Source organism: Pristis pectinata, chromosome 26 (assembly GCF_009764475.1).
Source record: "Pristis pectinata isolate sPriPec2 chromosome 26, sPriPec2.1.pri, whole genome shotgun sequence".
In the NCBI taxonomy this organism is placed as follows: Eukaryota; Metazoa; Chordata; class Chondrichthyes; order Rhinopristiformes; family Pristidae; genus Pristis; species Pristis pectinata.
In genome coordinates this window covers 2,406,030-2,429,302 of record NC_067430.1, presented here as the reverse complement: position 1 = coordinate 2,429,302, position 23,273 = coordinate 2,406,030, and the positions used below count along the sequence as shown (strand labels likewise).

Here is a 23,273-nt window from a genome sequence, read left to right as displayed (position 1 = left end):
TAATGCAAAAAGACGCATTTCACTGTGTTTCGATGTACATGTGACTAATAAATAAATATCTTATTTTGAATGATGTGTTGTTTTACAATCTATGTTAACTCATCACTTATTTGTCTATTAAACAGATGCAACGTTTCTACTGGGTTTGTTTGTATTAATGCTGAGCAAAAAATGGGAGATGTGAAGATTACAGAATAAGGTTTACCTGCCCTGAATCTTTTTGTAAGACTTCTGTAAAATTTGTTTTATTTGAGTACTACTTTGCAAATACTATTTCTGTATTAAGTACTTCACCTTTATATTTAATGTTGAACAAAGCTTCAAAACATTTACAGTAAGAAAGGCTTCATATTCTGGATGGGTTGAGAGTATGAAATGCACCACACCTGATATGTTTTGTTCTGTTCCCAACTGGGTTTTCATGAAAGCCCTTGCAGCCCCAAGATATATTTATGGGTGGAATCACACTATATTGGCTAAAACATCACTATTTCTGTGTCATTTTCCTTCAAGGTAATGTTTGCCAGTGTGGAAGAAGCGTCCTTAATTGAAAGAATTAGCTAATAAAGGTGAAAATGCCGTTTGAAGTGCTGTTCCTTACTGAAGTACTTTAGCTCAGTACCACACCCTTGTGGATCATTTTGTAATTACTTTCCCAGAGGGCAGCTAATTGGCCTCAATCAAGAAGCTAATTTTTTTTCTTTGCCGAAATTGGAAATACAATACTATTACCAACAAGAATCCCTAATTTGGGGTATGTTTTGAGGAAACTGAAGGAAGTTATAAGAATTGTATTTATGTAATCACCACCCAAAACCATAGGATGTCCCAAATCACTTAGAACCAATGAAGTATTCTTTAAAATGGTCACTGTTGTACCAGAGGAAATAAGATACACCATAGGAAGAAGGTAAGATCCTCTAAATGATACCCAAAGTCTATAGATGTTGATGCTCCTGCCAATAAATCAATAGAAACTGCACAAGAAGGCGTACATTTCAGCAGGGAGGTGGATGATTTCTGCTAACTGTAGGCATTAAAACTTCAGACCAATTCTGGCCCCAAGGTCAATTTTGTTTCAATTGATAACCAATATACTACTGGTTTGCTATGAACAGTATGACATCTTCTATGTGATAGTTCATCATGTGATCTTAAAGCAAATGACTGTCTTAAATGTTTATTCTAGAGGTGGGTGTTCCCAGTCTCCTATCTCATTTCCCAGAGAACTGCTCTTACCTAATAGAACTACTGCCTCACTGCTCCAGTGACACAGGTTCAATCCTCACCTCCACCGCTGTGTGCAATTTTCACGTTCTCCCTGACTGCATGGTAGAATGGGGCAGGGAATAGTTGATGGGGAATGTGGCAAGAATACAATGGCATTAATACAAGTGGGTGGCATGATGATTGGTGCAGACTTAATTGGTCCAATTGCCTGTTTCCATGTTGTATGATTCTATGATACTGGAAATCATTGATATTAAGGACCACAAAAAGAGAGCCTTAATGCATATAAAGTTGATGCTGTAATTTTGTGAAAGTGTTGTTTAAATAATGAAGTTCATTGTGAAAAACACTGAGGAGATGCTTGGTGTGTATGTTTAAAGATGTTTTTATTCCTGAGTTAGAATATTTTGTAAGCATTGAGGGCCTTTTTGTGTGGCATGACATTATCTCAATACCCGGTGTTACTGACAAAGTGACGAAACGGAACACAATGGATAATAGCATATTTATGAAGAAAGGATAAGAACTGCTATTTACCATTGGTACCTTTCTAGTCATTTTAAACTATGTTTGAAAAACCCCTGGGTTTTAAATTTTATTTTAATTATATATTTGTTCAAATATGTATGCAAGCTCTATAAATTAGTTTTAGTCCTATATATTGTGTTTCTTATTTCTTAATATCTTATTTCTTAAGCATATATTTACTTTCAAATATTTATCACTATTGTTTACTACTGGGAAAGAGATTGGTATGTTGTGTGGGATGGGAAGGGGACAGACCTTCACTGCAAGGTGATTGCAACAAAGTGGGAGGGAACATTGCTGAGGTACCATTGGGTCCAATGCATGAACAGAGAAGGGTTTTACTCAATATGAAGCTACAGCAATGAATTTACAATGCACATAGCATCCAACCATCATTTATAAATACAGTCCATGTTTTTGTTTTCACAGTGATGTCTTAAATATTGATCTTGAAAGGTGACAAAGAGACAGGAATGGGGGAAATAAGTGTCACTAATTCTACAGCAGTCTCTTCTGAAGTCAGTAAATAAGTCAAATATGTGGCACAAACTCTAATTTCTAATCAACCCCAACTATGGCTGAATTGACAGTGTTCTGTTTCTTCACTTTGGTCAGTGACACAAGGCATTGAGATCATGTCGCTCCACACAAAAAGGCCCTCATTGGATGTTAAATATGTAACAAAAACCTTGTTTATTGTCTATTTCTACTCAATTAAGTTACAGTTTAAAATTCCAAATTTAGAAACATTGTTAGCAGTGCATTTTTGCTTTTCTATTAATCAGGCAACTGTAAAACCCAATGGTTTGATCGTGATGACCCATCAGGAATTGGGGATTATGAGGACCTCACAAACCTTCGAAAAGAAAATCCCAATATAATCTGCAGTAATCCAACTGCCTGTGAAGTGGAAACAACGGATGGAATGCCAGCCTCAAGCACTGGAGACGTCATTCCTGAGTAAGTAATACTTCCTGCCAGTTTTTATGCATGTCCAGAAGGCATCTTAAGATTCAACATGATAGACTGTTAAACCATAAGACATGGGAGCAGAATTATGCCATTTGGCCCAACGGGTCTGCTCTGCCATTCGATCACGGCTGATTTATTTTTCCCTCTCAACCCCATTCTCCTGCCTTCTCCCCGTAATCTTTGACACCCTTACTAATCAAGAACCTATCAACCTCCGCTTTAAATACACCCAATGACTTGGCCTCCACAATGTGGCAATGAATTCCATGGATTCACCACCCTCTGGCCAAAGAAATTCCTCCTCATCTCTGTTCCAAAGGGACGTCCTTCCATTCTGAGGCTGTGCCGTCTGGTCCTAGACCCTCCCACTACTGGAAACATCCTCTCCACATCCACTCTATCCAGGCCTTTCAATATTCAGTAGGTTACAATGAGATCCCCCCTCATCCTTCTAAACTCCAGCGAGTACAGGCCCAGAGCCATCAAACATTCCTCATACGTTAACCCTTTTCATTCCCGGGATCATTCTTGTAAACCTCCTTTGGACCCTGTCCAATGCCAGCACATCCTTCCTTAGATATGGGGCCCAAAACTGCTCACAATACTCCAAATGTGGTCTGACCAACACCTTATAAGGCCTCAGCATTACATCCTTGCTTCTATGTTCTAGTCCTCTCGAAATGAATGCTAACATTGCATTTGCCTTCCTTAGTACCGACTCAACCTGCAAGTTAACCTTTAGGGAATCTTGCACTGGGACTCCCAAGACCCTTCGCACCTCTGATTTCTGAATTCCCTCCCCATTTAGAAAATAGTCTACGTCTTTATTCCTTCTACCAAAGTGCATGACTATACACTTCCCTGCGCTGTTTTCCATCAGCCATTTCTTTGCCCATTCTCCCAACCTTTCCAAGTCCTTCTGCAGACTCCCTGCTCAACACAACATGCCCCTCCATCTATCTTTGTATCATCTGCAAACTTGGTCACAAAGCCATCAATTCTGTCATCCAGATCATTAACATATAACATGAAAAGTAGCAGATGAACACGGACCCCTGAGGAACACCACTAGTTACTGGCAGCCAACCAGAAAAGGCCCCCTTTATTCCCACTCTGCCTTCTGCCAGTCAGCCAATCTTCTATCCATGCCAAAACCTTTCCTGTAATACCATGGGCCCCTGCCTAGTTCAGCAGCCTCACGTATGGCTTGTCAAAAGGCCTTCTGAAAATCCAAGTAAACAACATCCACTGACCCTCCTTTGAGGAGTAACAGGCAGGCGAGACAAAGAATTCCAATGGATTGTTAGGCAAGGTTTCCACTTAAGGAAACCATGCTGACTTCAGCCTATTTTATCATGTGCACCCAAGTACCCCGAAACCTCATCCTAAAGAATGGACTCTAACATCTTACCAACCACTGAAGTCAGGCGAACTGGCCTGTAATTTCCTGTCTTTTGCCTCCCTCCCTTCTTAAACAGTGGTGTCACATCTGCGATTTTCCAGTCCTTTAGAACCATTCCTGAATCTAGCGATTCTTAAAAGATCACTGCTAATGCCCCCAAATCTCTTCAGCTACTTCTTTCAGAACCCTGGGGTATAGTACGTCTGGTCCAGGTGACTTATCTACCTTCAGACCTTTCAGCTTCCCAAGCACCTTCTCCTTAGTAAGAGTGACTACTCCTTAGTAATAGCGACTACAATCACTTCTGTCCTGACTCTCTGGAATTTCTGGTGTCTTCCACAGTGAAGATGGACGCAAAATACTAATTCAGTTCATCCGCCGTTTCTTTGTTCCCATTAAGACCTCGCCAGCATCATTTTCCAGTGGTCCAATGTCCACTCTTGCCTCTCTTTTAATCTTTATATATCTGAATAAACTTTTGGGATCCTCTTTTATATTATTGGCTAGCTTACCTTCATATTTCATCTTTTCTCCCCTTATTGCTTTTTTTTAGTTCCCTTCTGTTGTTTTTTTTAAAAAGCTTCCAAATCCTCTAGCTTCCCACTAATTTTTGCAATGTTGTAGGCCCTCTCTTCTTCCTTTCTGCTGTCTTTGACTTCCCTCTTCAGCCACGGTTTCCTCAACATCCCTTCAGAATGCTGCTTCTTCTTTGGGATGAAATGATCCTGCATCTTCTGAATTACTCCCAGAAACTCCTGCCATTGCTGCTCTACCGTCATCCCTGCTATAGTCCCCTTCCAATCAACTTTAGCCAGCTCCTCTCTCATGCCTCTGTAGCTATCTTTACTCAACTGTAATATCGATACATCTGATTTTAGCTTCTCCCTCTCAAAGTGCAGGGTGAACTCTATGCCTCCTAAGTGTTCCTTTATGTTAAGCTAATCAAATCTGGTTCATTGCACAACACTAAATCCAGAATTGCCTATTCCCGAGTGGGCTCGACCACAAGCTGCTCTATAATTCCATCTTGCAGGCATTCTACAAATTCCTTCTCCTTGAATCCAGTACCAACATGATTTTCCCAATCTACCTGCACAGGGAAATCCCCCATGACCACTGCCCCTTTTACATGCCTTTTCTATCTCCTGTTATGATATGTACTCCACATCCTGGCTACTCTCATTAGGGTCTTTTACCCTTGCAGTTTTTTAACTCTACCCACAAGGATTCTACATATTTTGATCCTATGTCACTTTTTGCTAAGGATTTGACTTCATTTTTTTTTTACCAACAGAACCAATCCACCCCTTCTGCCCACCTGCCTGTCTTTTGGATAGGATTTGTATCCTTGGATGTTTAGGTCCCAGCTGTGATGCCCACAACGTCATACCTGCCAATTTCTAACTGCACCATGAGCTCATCTACCTTATTTCGTATACTGTATGTATTCAAATATAATGCCTTCAGTCCTGTATTCACCTCCTTCTTCTCACATTTGTCTCTATGTGCCTGAAGTTAAATTCTTATCCCTTTCTAAACTTTGTCTTATTCTTTATTCTGGAGACTTCAGTAACTTCTCCTGCACTCTCCTTCCCTTTAACTTATCCATACTTTTCCAATCTGTTGAAACCACCCCCGTACTATTTAGTTTAAAGTCCTGTCCACTGCCCTAGTTATGTGATTCGCCAGGACCCTGGGCCCAGCATGGTTCAGGTGGGGCCCATCCCATCGGAACAGCTCCCTCCTTCCCCAATACTGGTGCCAATGTCCCACAAATTCAAACCCACTTCTCCCAAACCAATCTTTGAGCCACACATTTAACTCTCTGATCTTATTGACCCTGTGTCAATTTGCATGTGGCTCAGGTAGCAATCCAGAGATTATTACCTTTTTGGTCTGCTTTTTAATTTAGTCCCTCGCTGCTCACCTTCCCTCAGCAGAACCTCTTTCCTCGTTCTACCTGTGTCATTGGTACCCACATGGACCACGACAACTGGATCTTTCCCCTCCCATTCCAAATTCCTCTGCGGTTCAGATGAGATGTCCTGAACCCAGACACCAAGCAGACAACACAGCCCCTCGATCCTTGTGACAGAATTGTTTCTATTCCTCTGACTATATTTTCCCCAATTACAACTATATTTCTCTTCTTTCCCCCTTCTTGAATGGCTCCCTGAACCACAGTGCCATGGTTCAGTTGTTCATCCTTCCTACAGCCCCCACTCTCATCCTCACAGGGAGCAAGAATCTCAGACCTGTTGGATAAGCTCAAGAGCTCAGGCCATAGACCGAATTTGAAATAGTTAATCTAATGGGTGTGACTGCATCCTGAAACACAATGTCCAGGTAACTCTCCCCCTCCCTGAGGCGTCGCAGTGTTTGAAGCTCAGATTCCAGGTCATCAACTTTGAGCCTGAGTTCCTCAAGCAACCAACACCTGCTGCAGATGTGGTCACCAGGAACCACAATGGGGTTCACCAGCTCCCACATCATGCAGCTACAACACATCACCTGATCCTGCATCCCTACTTCATTTAATTAGTTGTAATTTGGTATCTTTTTATTTAACTACTATAAAAAACCTTACCAGTTCTTACCTGCTGCTCACCTGTGCCTCCTCGCCAAAGCCTCAGATTCCCACTCCTATACTGGTCCACTCTCACAATAGGTGCTCCGCTTTACCCTACCTTCCTTTTATTGGCTGAGTTGCTACACACTTAACAATAACAATGATGTGTACAATTTAAGGCAACCTTTGGTACAGGGAGGAAATTGATTAGAAGATATAGGCAGTAGATAGGCAGTACTCACTTCAATGTGAGGTCATGCACTTTGAACCTTTGGCTAGTTCAGAATACGTCCGAATTGATAAGGACTATTCACTTACAGAGAGATGTAGGCATCATAAAATCATAGGAATTTGCAACACAGAAGGAAATCTATTGGTCTATTGCGTCCATGCCTGTCCATATACAGAAGTTCCAGTGGACTATAATTTAAAGGAAAGTTAACCTTCATTTCAAAGGTGTTGGACTATACTGAGATCCAAGTTATACCTTAGACTAGATCTGGGATATTTTGGGAGTAAGTGGAAAGAGTTTGGCTAAATGTACTTGAAGAGCAAACAAATTGTAGCTAATGTAATGGAATGGGAGAGGACATGCCCCAGACACGGTGTTTAATTCTAAAACGATATGCTGGCCTGGGAGGAGTTTAGATTAATTATAAAGACAGGTTGCATGGACTGGTGCTGCATAAAAAAGTGGTGCTCTAATTGAAAATAATTAAAGAACAATTGAAGAGATGGAGAGAAACTATTTCCTCTGGTGGGGAAGTCCAGAATAAAGGGCAACAACTATAAAATTAGAGTTAGTCTGTTCTGGGGTGACATCCTGAAATACTTCTTTACACAAAGGATAATGTAAATCTGGGATTCTGCCTCCAAAAATATGTTGGGAGGTAATCATTCGAACATTAAATTGACAGAATTCTCTTAGGTTAGAGAATGAACAGATATGGAACCTGGACAAGCTAGTTAAAAATTGACGGTTTTACTAAATGGTGGATGCAGCCAAAGTGGCTGAGTAGCCCACTCCTGTCATGTTATTTTTGTCATTTACTTTATTTCATGGAATATGAACTATCTAACAGGCAATATCATATCCTCTTCTGCTATTTTAAACAGGTGTGACACTTGCAATGGATTTGTTTGTGTGAATGCAGAGCAGAAAAATAATACTTGCCATAATTACAGAATACGATTTTCCTGCCCACAATCATTTTGTAAGTATTTACTGCTTTACTTATCAAATCTACTCTTGCATTTGTTAATTTTGCTACCTTCAATGCTGAATGCTTTACTGACGGCTAATTCTTTCCTGTTGTGCAATGAGAAATACAGATGTCAGGTACAATAATTCAGTCCTTGTTCCATCTTGTCGTATGCACCATTATAATAGATGTGTGTTCTTAGCCCAGGTCATTCCTTTTTCTGAAAATTGAGGTATTGTTTCACAGACAAAACAGGATCAATTTGGGCAGCCCTCACCTGAACGTTTCTCCAGACCCCATAAAAATAATCGTGGTAAGAGAGATAAGCCTTGCGAATAGCCATACATTACCGTCATAGCCTTCAACATTGTTTAGCAATAATTTATGTCTCACTGTTCATTACAAGCACCAATGAAAAATGGACACAACTGGAAAGCAGTAAATTCTTCCAATTTAGTCTATTACATTCTGTGTTCAAAATGTGGTCCCTCTGTTTAGAGAAATTAAATGTAGATTGGGATGCCATTTTGTAGAACACCTTGTTCAGTCCAAACGTAGACTGGAGCTTCCAGTTAAACATTATTTCTCTACCCCACTCCCACTCTGACTTCTGTCTTTGGCTGAAATAAATGATAATATGTCAATTGAATTTATAATAAAAATTTAACAACCTGTAATTATGTAACACACCCATATGCACACTCTAGTGCAAAGACAAGACTTTATTCTTCATTTCCAAGGTACTTGTGCATCATGGCCTCAGCAAATATAGTTGTAGTTGTTCACACAACTGTTCTACCTGCTGACATACCATTTGCCAATATCGTCTGATTTTAGGACATGAGGGGGCCCCATGATAGACTGTACTACTGGCACCTCCCTGTGTGTGGACAGAATCTGCCATTGGGAAATAAAGCAGCAAGTGGAATACTGACTAAAGCTAGGGGGAGGATATGATTTCGGTGGGTGCGAAATTCAATGACAGAGAAAAGGGCTTAAAAGTACATCCACGCTTGCTTATACCCTTTCAGCATTTTCCCTTTCATGGCCTACCTGCACTACCAACAATGAACTGAACAACATTTTGCTACGATTAGTGAAGCAATGAACTTCCAAGGCTAGGATAGCATGTATCTTAGTTACGGTGCACTCAGTGTCTTCATGTGCCTAGCTAAGAGCCTCTTAAACAATTCTATTAGATCTATATCCGTTACCACCCCTGGCAGTGCATTCTAGGCACCCACCACTCTCTGTGTAAAAAAAAAAGTCTTGCCCACTCATCTCCCTTGAACTTTTCCCCTATCACCTTCAATGTATGCCCTCTAATATTTGACATTTTGACCATGGGAAAAAGAAACCAGCTGTCTATCTATGTCTCTCATTTATAAACTTCTATCAGGTAGCCCTTCAGCCCGTGCTGCTCCAGAGAAAACCAACTTAGTTTATCCAACCTCTTCTTATAGCACATGCTCTCTAATCCAAGCAGCACTCTGGTAAACCTCTTCTGCACCCTCTCCACAGCCTTCAAATCCTTCCAATAATGGGGCAACCAGAATTGAATGCAATACTTCAGATACGGCCTAACCAGAATTTTATAAAGCTGCAACATAATTTCCTGACTATTTAAATCAATGCCTCGACTAATAAAGGCAAGCACTTCCAAGGAACTATGGACTTGGACCCCAAGATCCCTCTGTATATCAACGGCATTAAGGGTCCTGCCATTAACTGTGTACTTCCTCTTTACATTTGATCTCACAAAGTGCAAAACCTTACACTTGCCCAGATTAAGCTCCATCTGCCATTTCTCTGCCCATATCTGCAACTGATCTATATCCTGCTGTGTCCTTTGGCAACATTGTACACTATCCATAATGCCCCTAATCTTCGTGTTAACTGCAAAGTTACTAACCTACCCATCCACATTTTCATCCAAATCTTTTATATATAATCACAGAAAGCGGAGATCCCAGTACAGATCCCTGCACAACACCACCGGTCACAGACCTCCAGCCAGAATAAAACCCATCGACCACTACCCTCTTCTTCTATGGGCAAGCCAATTCTGAATCCAAATAGCCAACTACTCGGATTCCATGCATCTTGATCTCCTGGATAAACCTACCATGAGGAGACTAAGAACACGAATTATAACTATCAAAGTAAAACTATTTTACCTGGTGATTACGCACAAGATTATTTTTCACTCATGTTATATACCATGAGGTGGTTTGATACTTATTTTTAAGAGTGTCTTGCCCTTCCCTTCCACCAATCAGGGAAATCAAGGACCAAAGTCATCTTTTTGGTGAAGCAGAAATTCACTTCTTCCAGTTCAAAATATTGCACTGAGTGTTCATGATGTGGTCTCCTCTGCATTGGGGAACCCAAATGCAAATTTGGTCTCCATTTTGCAGAACATTTCCATTCCCTTCCCTGCAAGAGTGACCCTATATTTTCAGTTGTCTGTCATTTCACTCCCCCATCCCATTTTCACTCTGACCTCTCTGTCTTTGGCATCTTACACTGTTCCAATGAAACTCAATGTAATCTTGAGGAATAGCACCTGATCATCCATGTAACTGCCCTGGGATCTCAATACTGAATTCAACAATTTCAGATAACCAGCCTTTCCTGTTTGTGCCAGACTGGCCGGTTCTGATGCAACGTCATCAATGTGTAATATTAACAGAGTTTATAGACAGTTTTTCAGTCACTCCTGGGTTGCTGGATATTTCCAGTATTCACTTTTGTTTCAGGTTTCCACTTATTGCTATATTCTACATCTTACTTTTCCAGCAGTGTTTGTTCTTTCTCTTTTCTTCCTCTACTTACACTTACTCCAGACAGCTAACTTTGATTAACATGCTTTCACTACCCTCTCTTGGCTACTACCAAGCAAATCTGTATCATCTGAATTCTCTTGGTACCCACACTATCACAGACATTTGCTTTGTTTTCTCAGCCCCTCCCCATCCCTGGAAATTAAAACTTTTTTTTTCTCACTTATTCTGTTTCAAATGAAAGGTTACTGTCCTGAAACGTTGGTCCATTTTGTTTCTCCACAGTCATGTTAAGTATCTCCAGCATTTTCTGTTTTCACTTTGGTATTTAATTCTTCCTGTGATGTACTTTGAGGCCCCGTATCCGATGAGCAAGTGTCTCAAGACTTCACCAATGGCTAGCACCTTCACCTCTGAAGCTGTCAATTGTGGGATAGCTAGGGGAACACTTCCACTTCTCTGCCTTTCTCTCATTTTTGAGCTCTATTCTCCTTCAAGGATTGAGAAATGTAAATGCTTAATGGATAAATGAAGAGGATTTGTTGATGGTGACTATGGTCGAGATTCACAATATTGTACAAAAATGAGATTGATTGTCACTGTTGGCTGGACAAATGGGGAAGTGTGAAAGTGCATAGAAAAAGAGTAGTAACTGTACATGAAAGGTAAATTAGTGTGGGTAATGCTATACTGGAATGAGTTTGAGAAGAGTGAAGTGAGGAATTGGCACCACAATGTATTTGAATGTACCACTGTAATCACCTTTGCAGTCCTGGTTAATTAAAGCACTTCCGGCTTGATTTCATTACAATAGTCAAGCTGACCTCATAGGCTGCCTCCAGTCACACCTACTTGATTTTGCAGCCAAACTTCTTCTCTTTGATAGGGAATGAGGTCCACAAAATTTGGCTCATGTATGCTGAGGTTCCTCCCTGCTCAAAATGAATTTATGTGACATCTCAGCAATTTCCGTTTTACTACAGCAGAAAGGAGGTCACTGATGCTCATTATTCAAAGAGAGCTGACTATATTCCATTCTCTCTTGCTAGGGCATAGCAAGTGGAGGGAGAAGTGAGCATCACAAAGACATTAGGTTTCTCCATCTGGGGATGTCAACCACCGACTCCCTGACTGCACACGTTTGACTTTGTGGCTTCTGCAGGTCAACTATGAGATGTGCCACAAGCAAAAAGGATTCTGGTCCCTCTGTGTTTTGCTGGATGTGACTGTACATTCTAGCAGCAGAATTGGTACCTTCATGCTTATGGCAATCCACTATGCCATCTGCATTTAATTCAGCATGACACACCAAAGAGTAGCTACCAGGTAGCAAGCACTATCTGGTTGATCTCTGGTGCAAACTCCATGCACTCGTGGGCAATGAGCACACAGAGGATATGTATAAATGGATAATAAAGTGCACTCATATCAAAAATTCCCTGTCTGGACTGTCCTTTGAGTAGCTATCAAGATACGTTGTAGTCTGTTGTAAGCTGTACAAACTCAGCATCATAAGAGTTCCGCCCTGCTTCTTGCTCTTTCATTAAGGAGGAGGAAGAGGAATGCAGGAAAGAGAAAGGAAAAGGAAAATTAGGTCATCACTTTCTAGCAAGTCCGTGATCATTTTTACAGTCTGTGATACCAGTATACACAACCCTATTTCCCCATACAATATCTTACCTTCCTTTTGCTATGGACCATCAGAGCATCAGCTAGCCAAAATGTGAAATAAAAGCCAACACTAAATAAATATTCCAAAACAAATTTACATATCAAAGTATGTTTAAAAATTCTTTTACAAACTCAAACAATTGCCCTTGTTTGTTTCCTTTTTATGCCTGTTTTCTGTGTGGTTTTCCCCTATCTACCTTGCCTCCCAGCATAGCTCGGTGTTTGATTCCTGCCTTCAGGGGAGGAGACTACAGATGGCCCAAGCCTAGAAGATTAGCTTAATGTGAGCATCGACAGGTTGAATGGCTTAGCTGGTAGCCAACAGGAAGGGCACTGTCAGATTAGGATCACAAATACTGCTACTCTAAAAGAGGCAGGCAGATTTTTGTTCCACGAAGCCACTTCCATCCTGACAGGGAATCACCTCTGTAAAATTTGGAGACCAGTCTACTGAATGAAATCCCGAAAGCATCTATAAATACTGGCATCCGCAACTGTGCAGGCTGTATCATACATGGTGGTCAGGCTTAAATGAACAACCAAAAACAAATATTTTTTCTTCGAACTATTAGCAGAGTTCAGAATAAACTTACCATGAACCTATTATGCCAGAATGTCAGTGGGTCAGAAGAGAGTCACCTGACTTCATTTACTCACCTATTAATCTAATATTTAAATTAGTTTAACCTGCAGAAAGGAGCAGGCTTGGTGACTGAAGTCTTTCTCTTTACAGATTTAGAGGACTACCAACTATCTGTTCAATCCAATTATGCAACTTTTCTTAAGTCACGTGCCCACCCAACACCCGGCAGAAGAGTCTACATATTATTGGCTTTCCCTTTCAATTTTTCACCTAATACAGAATGTTCAATTCTTTCTTTAAAATGTCACTTAAAGTCAACTTTCTGTTTATTCTTTTAACTAGGTGAGAAGAGAACTCAGTGGTTTGATCGTGATGACCCATCAGGCGAAGGAGATTTTGAAGTTCTCTCATTTCTTCGGAAAGAGAATCCCAATCAAATCTGCAGTAGTCCAATTGCCTGTGAAGTACAGACAGTACTTGGGAAGCCAGCCTCAAGCACTGATGACAACATTCCTGAGTATATAATTCCATCGCTGTATTTTGATATTGTTACTTCATGGTAACATAGCTGTTAGCGTAACACTATTACAGTGCAAGCGATCAGGGTTCAATTCCCGCCACTGTCTGTAAGGAGTTTGTACGTTCTCCCCATGACTGCATGGGTGTCCTCCGGGTGCTCTGGTTCCCTCCAACATTCCAAAGACGTACGGGTTAGTAGGTTAACATGGGTGTAATTGGACGGCATGGGCTCGTTGGACCAGAAGGGCCTGTTCCCATGCTTTATAAAGTATTATTATTTAATAAGTAGAATTGTTTTTATCAGCCATATTATCACACCCTCCCATCTTTCATTAATAGGTGCAGCATTTCAACTGGATTTATTTGTCTGAATAATGATCAAACAAGTGGAATGTGTGAAGATTACAAAATACGATTCATCTGCCCTTAATCTTGTAAGTATTAGATATTCACTAAAGTTGATTTTGGATATTCCACTTTGGAATTAAAAGTGATATAGCAAAAAGGGAAAGTCTTTGATAGGGTGGAAGGCAAGAGGGAATAAAGGTAAAAAAATGGGTCACTGTGTGAGGTGAAAGAGGATAGAACTGGACAGGACACAAATGAATATTCTAAAGGAGATAATATAGGAATAGAAATATTATTTGAAATTATAGAAGTGAAATAGTAGGGGGTGCTAGAAATCTGACACAAAAGCAGAAAAGGCTGGGAAAGCTGAATACCTGAAATTATTAAAAGGCAATGCTGAGTTTGGAAGGCTATAATGTGCCCAGTAAGAATATGAGGTGTTGTTTCCTGATCTTACAAGCTTTATCAGAACAGTGTAGAAGGACAAGTACAGAGGGATCAGTGTAGAATGAAGAACTAAGGAGTCACAATTGGGGAGTAGTTCTAAAAAGCAATCATAAAATCTGCAAATTTTTGGCATTCGCTTCTAGGATGTGGAATCACTGGCATAGCCAGCATCAATTGGCCATCTGTAATTGCCCCAGAGAAGATTATGTTGAACTAGATCCACTTTTGCACTTCTCATGAGGGTACTCCCACAGAATTAATTTTTTTTAAAAAAAACTCAGATGCTGGAAATCTAAAATAAAAGGAAGCGCTGAACATACTTAGCAGGTCAGGCAGCATCTCTGGAGAGAAAAACATTTAACAATAAAAGAGAATGACCCTTCATCAGAATGGTAAAATTGGGAAAAGCATATTTTAAATTGCAGAGAAAGTGAGAGGGGAAGAGAGCACAGGGAACATCTCTGATCGAATGGAGACCATTTGTCTAGGTGACACCTTGCTGTCAGAGCTGTCTAGTCCAGCATTCTTTTGGAAATTCCCAGCAGTTTAGGTGTGTACTGTGAAGAGAGAAAGATTGAGTTAACCATAGAACAATACAGCACAATACAGGCCTTTCAGCCCACCATGTTGTGCCGACCTTTAAACCACACCTAAGACTATCTAACCCCTTCCTCCCACATATCCCTCTATTTTAAATTCCTCCATATGCTTATCTAACAACCTCTTGAACTTGACCAACGTATCAGCCTCCACCACCACCCCAGGCAGCGCATTCCATGCACCAACCACTCTCTGGGTGAAAAACCTCCCTCTGACATTTCCCTTGAACTTCCCACCCATTACCTTAAAGCCATGCCCTCTTGTATTGAGCATTGGTGCCCTGGGAAAGAGGCACTGGCTGTCCATTCTATTCTTCTTAATACTTTGCATACCTCTTATCATGTCTCTCCTCATCCTCTTTCTCTCCAATGAGTAAAGCCCTAGCTCCTTTAGTCTCTCCTCATAATCCATACTCTCTAATCCAGGCAGCATCCTGGTAAATCTCCTCTGCACTCTTTCCAACACTTCCACATCCTTCCTATAAAGAGGCGACCAGAGCTGGACACAGTACTCTAAGTGTGGCCTAACCAGAGTTTTGTAAAGCTGCATCATTACTTCGCGGCTCTTAAACTCGATCCCCCGACTTATGAAAGCTAACATCCCATAAGCTTTCTTAACTACCCCATCCACCTGTGAGGCAACTTTCAGTGATCTGTGGATATGAACCCCCAGATCCCTCTGCTCCTCCACACTACCCAGAATCCTGCCATTAACCTTGTACTCCGCCTTGGAGTTAGTCCTTCCAAAGTGTACCACCTCACACTTCTCCGGATTGAACTCCATCTGCTACTTGTCAGCCCAGCTCTGCATCCTATCAATATTCCTCTGTAAGCTTCGACAGCCCTCCACACTATCCACAACACCACCAATCTTTGTGTCATCTGCAAACTTGCTAACCCACCCTTCCACCCCCTCATCTAAGTCATGAAATATCACGAAAAGTAGAGGTCCCAGAACCGATCCCTGTGGGCCACCACTAGTCACAGCCCTCCAATCCGAATGCACTCCCTCCACCACAACCCTCTACTTTCTACACGCAAGCCAATTCTGAATCCACATGGCCAAGCTTCCCCGGATCCCTCGGGCTCTGACCTTCTGAAGAAGCCTACCATGTGCAACCTTGTCAAACGCCTTACAAAAATCCATGTAGACCACATCTACTGCACTACCCTCATCAATCTTCCTGGTGACCTCCTCAAAGAACTCTTATCAGGCTTGTGAGGCAAGGTCTTCCCTTCACAAAGCCATGCTGGCTGTCCCTAATCAGTCCATGATTCTCTAAATGCTCATAGATCCTATCTCTTAGAATCCTTTTCAACAGCTTACCCACCATCCGTAATGGCTTTATGACGGATGTGATTGGGAACTGAATGTCCAGGGGTACACAGTGTATAGGAAGGATAGGCGGGTAGGCAGAGGGGGAGGTGTGGCCATGATGGTTAGTAGTGATATAAAATCGATAGAAAGGAAGGATATTGGGTCAGAGGAGGTGGAATCCTTGTGGGTGGAGCTAAGGAATAGCAAGGGTAAAAGGACAATGGTAGCAGTCATATATAGGCCCCCTAATAGCAGTCAGCAAGTGGACGATAAGTTGCAGTTTGAGATAGAAAAAGCATGCCAGAGTGACAATGTGAAGATAATTATGGGGGATTTTAACATGAAGGTGGACTGGGAAATCCAGAATGGCGGTAGTACTCAGGAGAGGGAGTTTGTGGAATGTCTAAGGGACGTTTTTCTAGAGCAACTTGTTGAAGAGCCCACCAGGGGATCGGCTGTTTTGGATTGGGTGCTGTGTAATGAACCGGAGGTGATTAGGGAACTAAAGGTAAAGGAACCACTGGGAACCAGTGATCACAATATGATTGAGTTCAGTTTCAAGTTTGAGAAGGAGAAACTGGTAACTGGTGTATCGATATTTCAGTGGAACAAAGGAAATTACAATGGTATGAGAGAGGAGTTGGCCCTAATTGATTGGAAGAGTAAGCTGGCTGGAGGGACGGCAGAGGAGAAATGGAAGGAATTTCTACAGGAAATAAGGAAATTGCAGGATAGATATATTCCAAGAAAAAAGAAGGTTTTTAATGGAAAAAAGGCACAAATGTGGATAACGAGAGAGGTGAAGGCTAAAATAAAAGCAAAAGGGGCGGCGTACAAAGAAGCAAAAATTAGTGGCAAAACAGAGGACTGGGAAGCTTTTAAAAACCTGCAGAGAGAAACTAAGAAGGTCATTAGGAAAGAAAAAAGGAATTATGAAAGGAAGTTGGCGGATAACATTCAAAAGGATACTAAGAGTTTTTTTAAATACATAACGTGTAAAAGAGAGACACGGGTTGATATAGGACCAATTGATAATGGTGCAGGAGCTATTATAATGGACGATAGAGAGATGGCAGAGGAATTGAATGAATATTTTGCATCGGTCTTCACCGTGGAGGACATCAGCAATGTGCCGGTTAGTCAGGAGTCTCACGAAATGGAATTGAGTTCAGTTAAGATTACTAGGGAGAAGGTGCTAGGAAAACTAAATGGACTAAATACTGATAAGTCTCCTGGACCAGATGAGGTGCATCTCCGGGTTCTGAAGGAGGTGGCTTTAGAGATAGCGGAGGCATTGGCGATTATTTTCCAGAAATCGATAGATTCAGGCGTGGTTCCGGAGGACTGGAGGGTCGCAAATGTAGTTCCGTTGTATAAGAAAGGAGGGAGGCAGCATAAAGGTAATTACAGACCTATTAGTCTGACGTCAGTGGTGGGAAAGTTATTGGAATCTATCCTCAAAGACGGGGTTATGGAATACCTAGAGGCGCAGGGCAGGATAGGTCCTAGCCAACATGGTTTTGTGAAAGGAAGATCCTGCCTGACCAACCTATTGGAGTTTTTTGAAGAAATCACAGGCAAGGTGGATAAGGGAGAGGCGGTAGATGTTGTGTATTTAGACTTTCAAAAGGCCTTTGATAAGGTGCCTCACAAGAGACTGATTAATAAGATGAGAGGTCATGGAATTACGGGTAGGATAACAGAATGGGTGGAGCATTGGCTGGTTGACAGGAAGCAAAGAGTGGAAATAAAAGGATCTCGTTCTGGCTGGTTACCGGTTACTAGTGGTGTGCCGCAGGGGTCGGTGTTGGGACCACTTCTTTTTACCTTGTACATTAACGATTTGGATGATGGAATGAATGGTTTCGTGGCTAAGTTTGCGAATGACACCAAGATAGGGGAGGAGTAGGGAGTATTGAAGAGATAGGAAGGTTGCAGAGGGACCTAGACAGTTTAGGAGAATGGGCAAGGAAATGGCAGATGAGATTCAATGTAGGGAAATGTGCAGTTGTACACTTTGGAAGCAGAAATAAGCAGGCAATTATCTAGGAGGAGAGAAAATCCAAAGCACGGAAGTACAAAGGGACTTGGGGGTACTCGTGCAGGATACCTTAAAGGTTAACCACCAGGTCGGATCGGTGGTAAAGAAAGCGAATGCTATGTTGGCATTCATTTCGAGAGGTATAGTGTATAAAAGTAAGGAAGTGTTAATGAGGCTCTACGGGGCACTAGTGAGGCCTCATTTGGAATACTGTGCGCCGTTTTGGGCCCCACATCTTAGGAAGGATGTGTTGACGTTGGAGAGGGTTCAGAGGAGATTTACGAGGATGATTCCAGGAATGAAAGGGCTTAAGTATGAGGAGCGTTTGTCGGCTCTTGGACTGTACTCGCTGGAGTACAGAAGAATGAGAGGGGACCTCATAGTGACATTTAAAATATTGATAGGAAAGGACAGAGTAAATGTGGCTAGGCTGTTTCCCTTGGTGGGTGAGTCCAGGACCAGAGGGCACAATCTTAGAATTAGAGGGTATAGTTTCAAAACAGAGATGAGGAAAAATTTCTTTAGGCAGAGGGTGGTGAATTTGTGGAACTCCTTGCCATGTACAGCAGTGGAAGCCAGATCAGTGTGGGCATTCAAGGAGGAGATAGATAGATATCTAAATAGTCAGGATATCAAGGGATATGGGGATAAGGCCGGTAATTGGGATTAGAATAGTTTTTTTTTCTTCTTCTTCTTCTTCTTCTTCCCCCATTCCCCATTTCTCAATTCTATTTCCCTTTCCTTGGAGCAGACTCGATGGGCCGAATGGCCTGCTTCTGCTCCCTTGTCTTGTGATCTTGTGACCACAGACGCAAGGCTCACTGGTCTGTAATTCCCTGGACTATCCCTACTACCTTTTTTGAATAAGGGGACAACATTTGCCACCCTCCAATCCTCCGGTACCATCCCCGTGGACAACGAGGACTCAAAGATCTTAGCCAACGGTTCAGCAATCTCCTCTCTTGCCTCACGAAGCAGCCTGGGGAGTATTCCGTCAGGCCCCGGAGACCTAATGTCCTCATGTCCTAATATTTTCTAACAGCTCCAACACATCCTCTCTTGATAGCTACATGCTCTAGAACATTACCCTTACCAATACTGTCCTCAGCATCATCAAGACCCCTCTCCTTGGTGAATAATGAAGAGAAATTCATTGAGAACCTCACCCACTTCCACAGCTTCCAGGAACATCTTCCCACCTTTGTCTTTAATCGGACCTGCCTTTCCTCTAGCCATCCTTCTGCTCTTCACGTACGAGAAAAAAGCCTTGGGATTCTCCTTAACCTTACTCGCCAAAGCCTTTTCATGTCCCCTTCTTGCTCTCCTCAGCCCCTTCTTAAGTTCCTTCCTTGCTACTCTATATTCCTCACAAGCCCTATCTGATCCTTGCTGCTTACACCTTATGTATGCTGCTTTCTTCTTCCTAACTAGTTGTTCCACCTCTCTTGTCACCCATGGTTCCTTCACCCTGCCATTCCTTCTCTGCCTCACTGGGACAAATTTATCCCTAACATCCTGCAAGAGATCCCTGAACATCAATCAGTTAAGGTGGATGATCCTGGGTATTTCCAGCATTCTCCTGTGTTTCAGATTTCTAACAATTGCTGTGTTCTGTCTCTTACAGTGGCAACATATTATTTGTTTTTTTTTCTTATTGTCTCCTGAACAGCCCTCATTCATCTATTAACCAGATGACTCTGACAGCATGACTGTGCTCGGACAATCCTCATCTCCATCCTGTCACAGACATTCCATTTGTTTTCCCTACCTTTTCTCTCTCTGCAATTTCACATGTACCCGTTTACTCACTTTTCTACTTCTGATGAAAGCTCGCTGATGGTGGAGAAATCCAGGAAGTTCCATGCAGAACTGACAAGAATTCTCTGAAATAGCAACCCAACAACTGCATTTATGAAGCAGCAAAATACGTCTAGAATCCCACAAAGATTAATATCAAAAGGGAAACATTCTGATGGATATAGCATATTTCACACTTCCAAACTTCCCTTTTTATAAAACCAGTGTAAATCCAGATATGAAGACCACCTCACTTTGATGTCAATGGAGCATGAAGCTGAGTTTTAAAAATGACCTATCTGATGCCTTCCAAACTTAATAATTTTTAAAAGCTGAAGCCAGTGTTCATTTCTATATTAAAGATGAAACATCTGGTAATTCAAAATGTATAAGCAGATGTGCAGGGCCTTTCCTGGTAGCAATGGTCTGGTTTGCAGTTTTGGATGACCAAAGATAGCACAATCCCTCAATGTACTGCTGCAGCTATTAATGTCAGATCATTGGAAGAGTATCACTGCAGTCTTATTTCTAAAGTAGCTGCTGTGGAGCTACTAAGGAGAACAAAATATGGGAAGATACTAATCACTTGTCAATTACATTTTTTTAGTAACAAGCAAACTGTAAATAGAAAAGGACAACAGGGCCAGAAGTGGGAGCTAAGCACATCCAGTTTTGCAATTGGTTAAGTTTCTTTCTATTTAACATTTGTTAATTTGGATTTGTGTTAAAACATTATGCAATTGCTCAGGGGAAAACATATCATTGAGGGTTAAAGTTACTGACCAATCAAGCGGATCTGTGGTTCCTGAATAATTGTATAAAAGTTGAAAATTCAGTAAAATATATTCAACCATCTTGTAAAATGTTTGATTATTAGGGAACTGTACTCAGGGAACAATGTATTTAGTTATTAAACATTATAATTATCAAATTGGTTAAATAATGGAAAATAGTCCAGAAAAATAGAATAAACTAAGAATAAAATTCTGTTGTCTATTAAAGTGTGATTTCTGGAATGTACAATGATTCTAGTATCTGAATATATAATAAGGTTTTGAAGAATGGAAATCATTTATTTTCTAAATATGGAAATGTACTGGGCCCATGAATAACTAGGTTCCTTATATAAATATTGTCACACAGTTCCTCATTATTGCAACTCCAGCCTTATGGAGTTTCTATCTTCTGCATTCAGAAATGTACGTAATTGGACCCAAAAAGTTTTACTTCCTGGATCTGTCTTTGATTTATACTGGTTAACATAATGTGTTAGCATATACCTTAGTAATCTCACCAGAAATGCACAGTACACAAGTGGATAGGGTGGTGAAGAAGACGTATGGCATGCTTGCCTTCATTGCAACTTTTAAATTCAGTGCCCCGACCAAAGTCGTGTTTCAGCTGTGTAAAACTTTAGTTAAGCCATATTTGGAGTACTGCATACAGTTCAGTTGCCACACTAATTGAAGAATGTGGAGGCTCTGGAGAGGGTGAAGAATAGGTTCATCAGGATGTTTCCTGGATTGGAGAGTATTAGCTATAAGGAGAGGTTGGAAAAACTTGGACTGTTTTCTCTGAAGAGTTGGAGGCTGAGGGGTGATCTGATAGAAGTTTATAAAACTATGCGAGGCATAGATTGGGCAGGTAATCAGAGTCTATTCCCCAGAGTGGAAATCTCAAAACTTTAAAGTGGAGGGGGAAAGTTTAAAGGAGATTTGTGAGGCAAATTGTTTTTTTTTAAAAACACAAGAGAGCGGTAAGTGCTTGGAAGATGCAGCCAGAGGAGGTGGTAGAAGCAGAAACGATAGCAATATTCAAAAGGTATTTAGACAGATGAATAGGCAGGGAATAGATGAATACGGACCATGTGCAAGCAGATGGGATTAGTTAGATTGGCACCATGGTCACCACAGACATCATGGGCCGAACAGTCTTCCTGTGCTGTGCTGTTCTATGTTCTAATATAGCTTTTGTAGAATTCATGGACCTTCCGCACTGAAGCATTTGTTGTTTGCATACCCCTTAGTGGTCAATATAGTTGCTGAAATATAACAAAATTTATCATACATCTACTTTAATTTTACTTATTGGTAATACAATACTGCATTGTTTTTTAAATCTAATTTTGCTCACCTAATTGATTATGTATTACATGCATCAGAGTGGCATCATGCTCTCACAAAAATACTCAGAAATGTGAGAAGTCTTAAGAGAATAACTAGCAAATGATTACTTCTACTGGATGGAGGGATCTAAAGTTAGGATTGATGTAGTGTACGGAAAGGCTTCATTTTATGTTCCAAACTCTTTGAATTTGTGGCTTAGAAGTTCTTATGCTGAATGCTAAAAAAAATGGTTCAGTAGAGTGCAACAGTTCCATCCATATTCTGGGTGCCTTTGTACCAATCACCATCGTCAGACTCATTTCAGGACAAGATCTTCTTGGTAACTATCACTGCATTTTTTCCACTGACAAAGGAGTTACCCAAATTATGCCAAGATCCAAAATCTGCCACAGCAAGACTTTCATAAACATTGGTCTGAAAATGAAATTACTGTTCACTCTCAGAAGAACTAGCTTCTACCAATGATGAAGGCTCAGGAATGATACACAAAGGGCTGATCACACTAAATTTTCATTCATTGCCAATTTCGGCACATCATTCTACACACATTCAGTTTACACACCAAACCCCTCACACTGAAAACTGAGCTGTTTTTCCATCTTCAAATACTTTGCTGCAACCAAAGATAACATACAATGGCCATTTGTCTTGATCTAACACTTCATGGATGACATGGGTGTGCAAAGCACACTTCCCAGGCGCCAAAGTCTGTGTTACAAGTTCCACAATGTACAAGCATTCATAGATTGTACCTTTGCACCAGCTTCTCAATGACTCACCAAGTCAATCTGGGAGATCATACCCTGCCCTCAGGAGTCATTGGTGCAGCCATCTGCAAGAAACCAACGCTCAAGCTAGAAGAATGCTGACAGCATCATACATTGTGCTTTTAAGGGCTTGCTGAAAGGCTCCCAACAGATTCTCAATAACGACCACTGCTTCTGAAACAGTGTGGCGATACATGAAGTCCAATAATACCACGTTTTAAAGGGTGTTGTCAAATATTGCCACCTTGTTAGTGCTTTCTAGGACAACGTTAGGGAGATACACAATATGATGAGAAAATGGTGCAGACAAATACAGTATTCTGGGGCCTTCTTTTCAATTCTTTAAATTTATTCTTGGAATTATGATGATA

At 41.2% G+C, this 23,273-nt stretch overlaps 1 protein-coding gene across 1 annotated transcript; it reads left to right on the top strand.

Moving 5' to 3' along the window:
• The first annotated feature begins 1,363 nt into the window (after positions 1-1,363).
• Positions 1,364-20,956, top strand: LOC127583202 (cartilage intermediate layer protein 1-like). The gene is made up of 6 exons (XM_052038969.1): positions 1,364-1,394; positions 2,544-2,718; positions 7,818-7,915; positions 13,283-13,457; positions 13,799-13,893; positions 20,617-20,956. The coding sequence occupies exons 1-5, from the start codon at positions 1,364-1,366 to the stop codon at positions 13,887-13,889; spliced, it is 570 nt and encodes a 189-aa protein (XP_051894929.1). The 3' UTR covers positions 13,890-13,893; positions 20,617-20,956.
• Positions 20,957-23,273: the final 2,317 nt, after the last annotated feature.

Excerpts from the sequence above, each read along its gene's own strand:
- LOC127583202 (XM_052038969.1), top strand. The coding sequence starts at position 1,364 with ATGTGGCAAGAATACAATGGCATTAATACAA. Across the intron at positions 1,395-2,543 it reads ATACAATGGCATTAATACAA|GCAACTGTAAAACCCAATGG; the intron begins GTGGGTGGCATG and ends TCTATTAATCAG. Across the intron at positions 2,719-7,817 it reads ACTGGAGACGTCATTCCTGA|GTGTGACACTTGCAATGGAT; the intron begins GTAAGTAATACT and ends TATTTTAAACAG.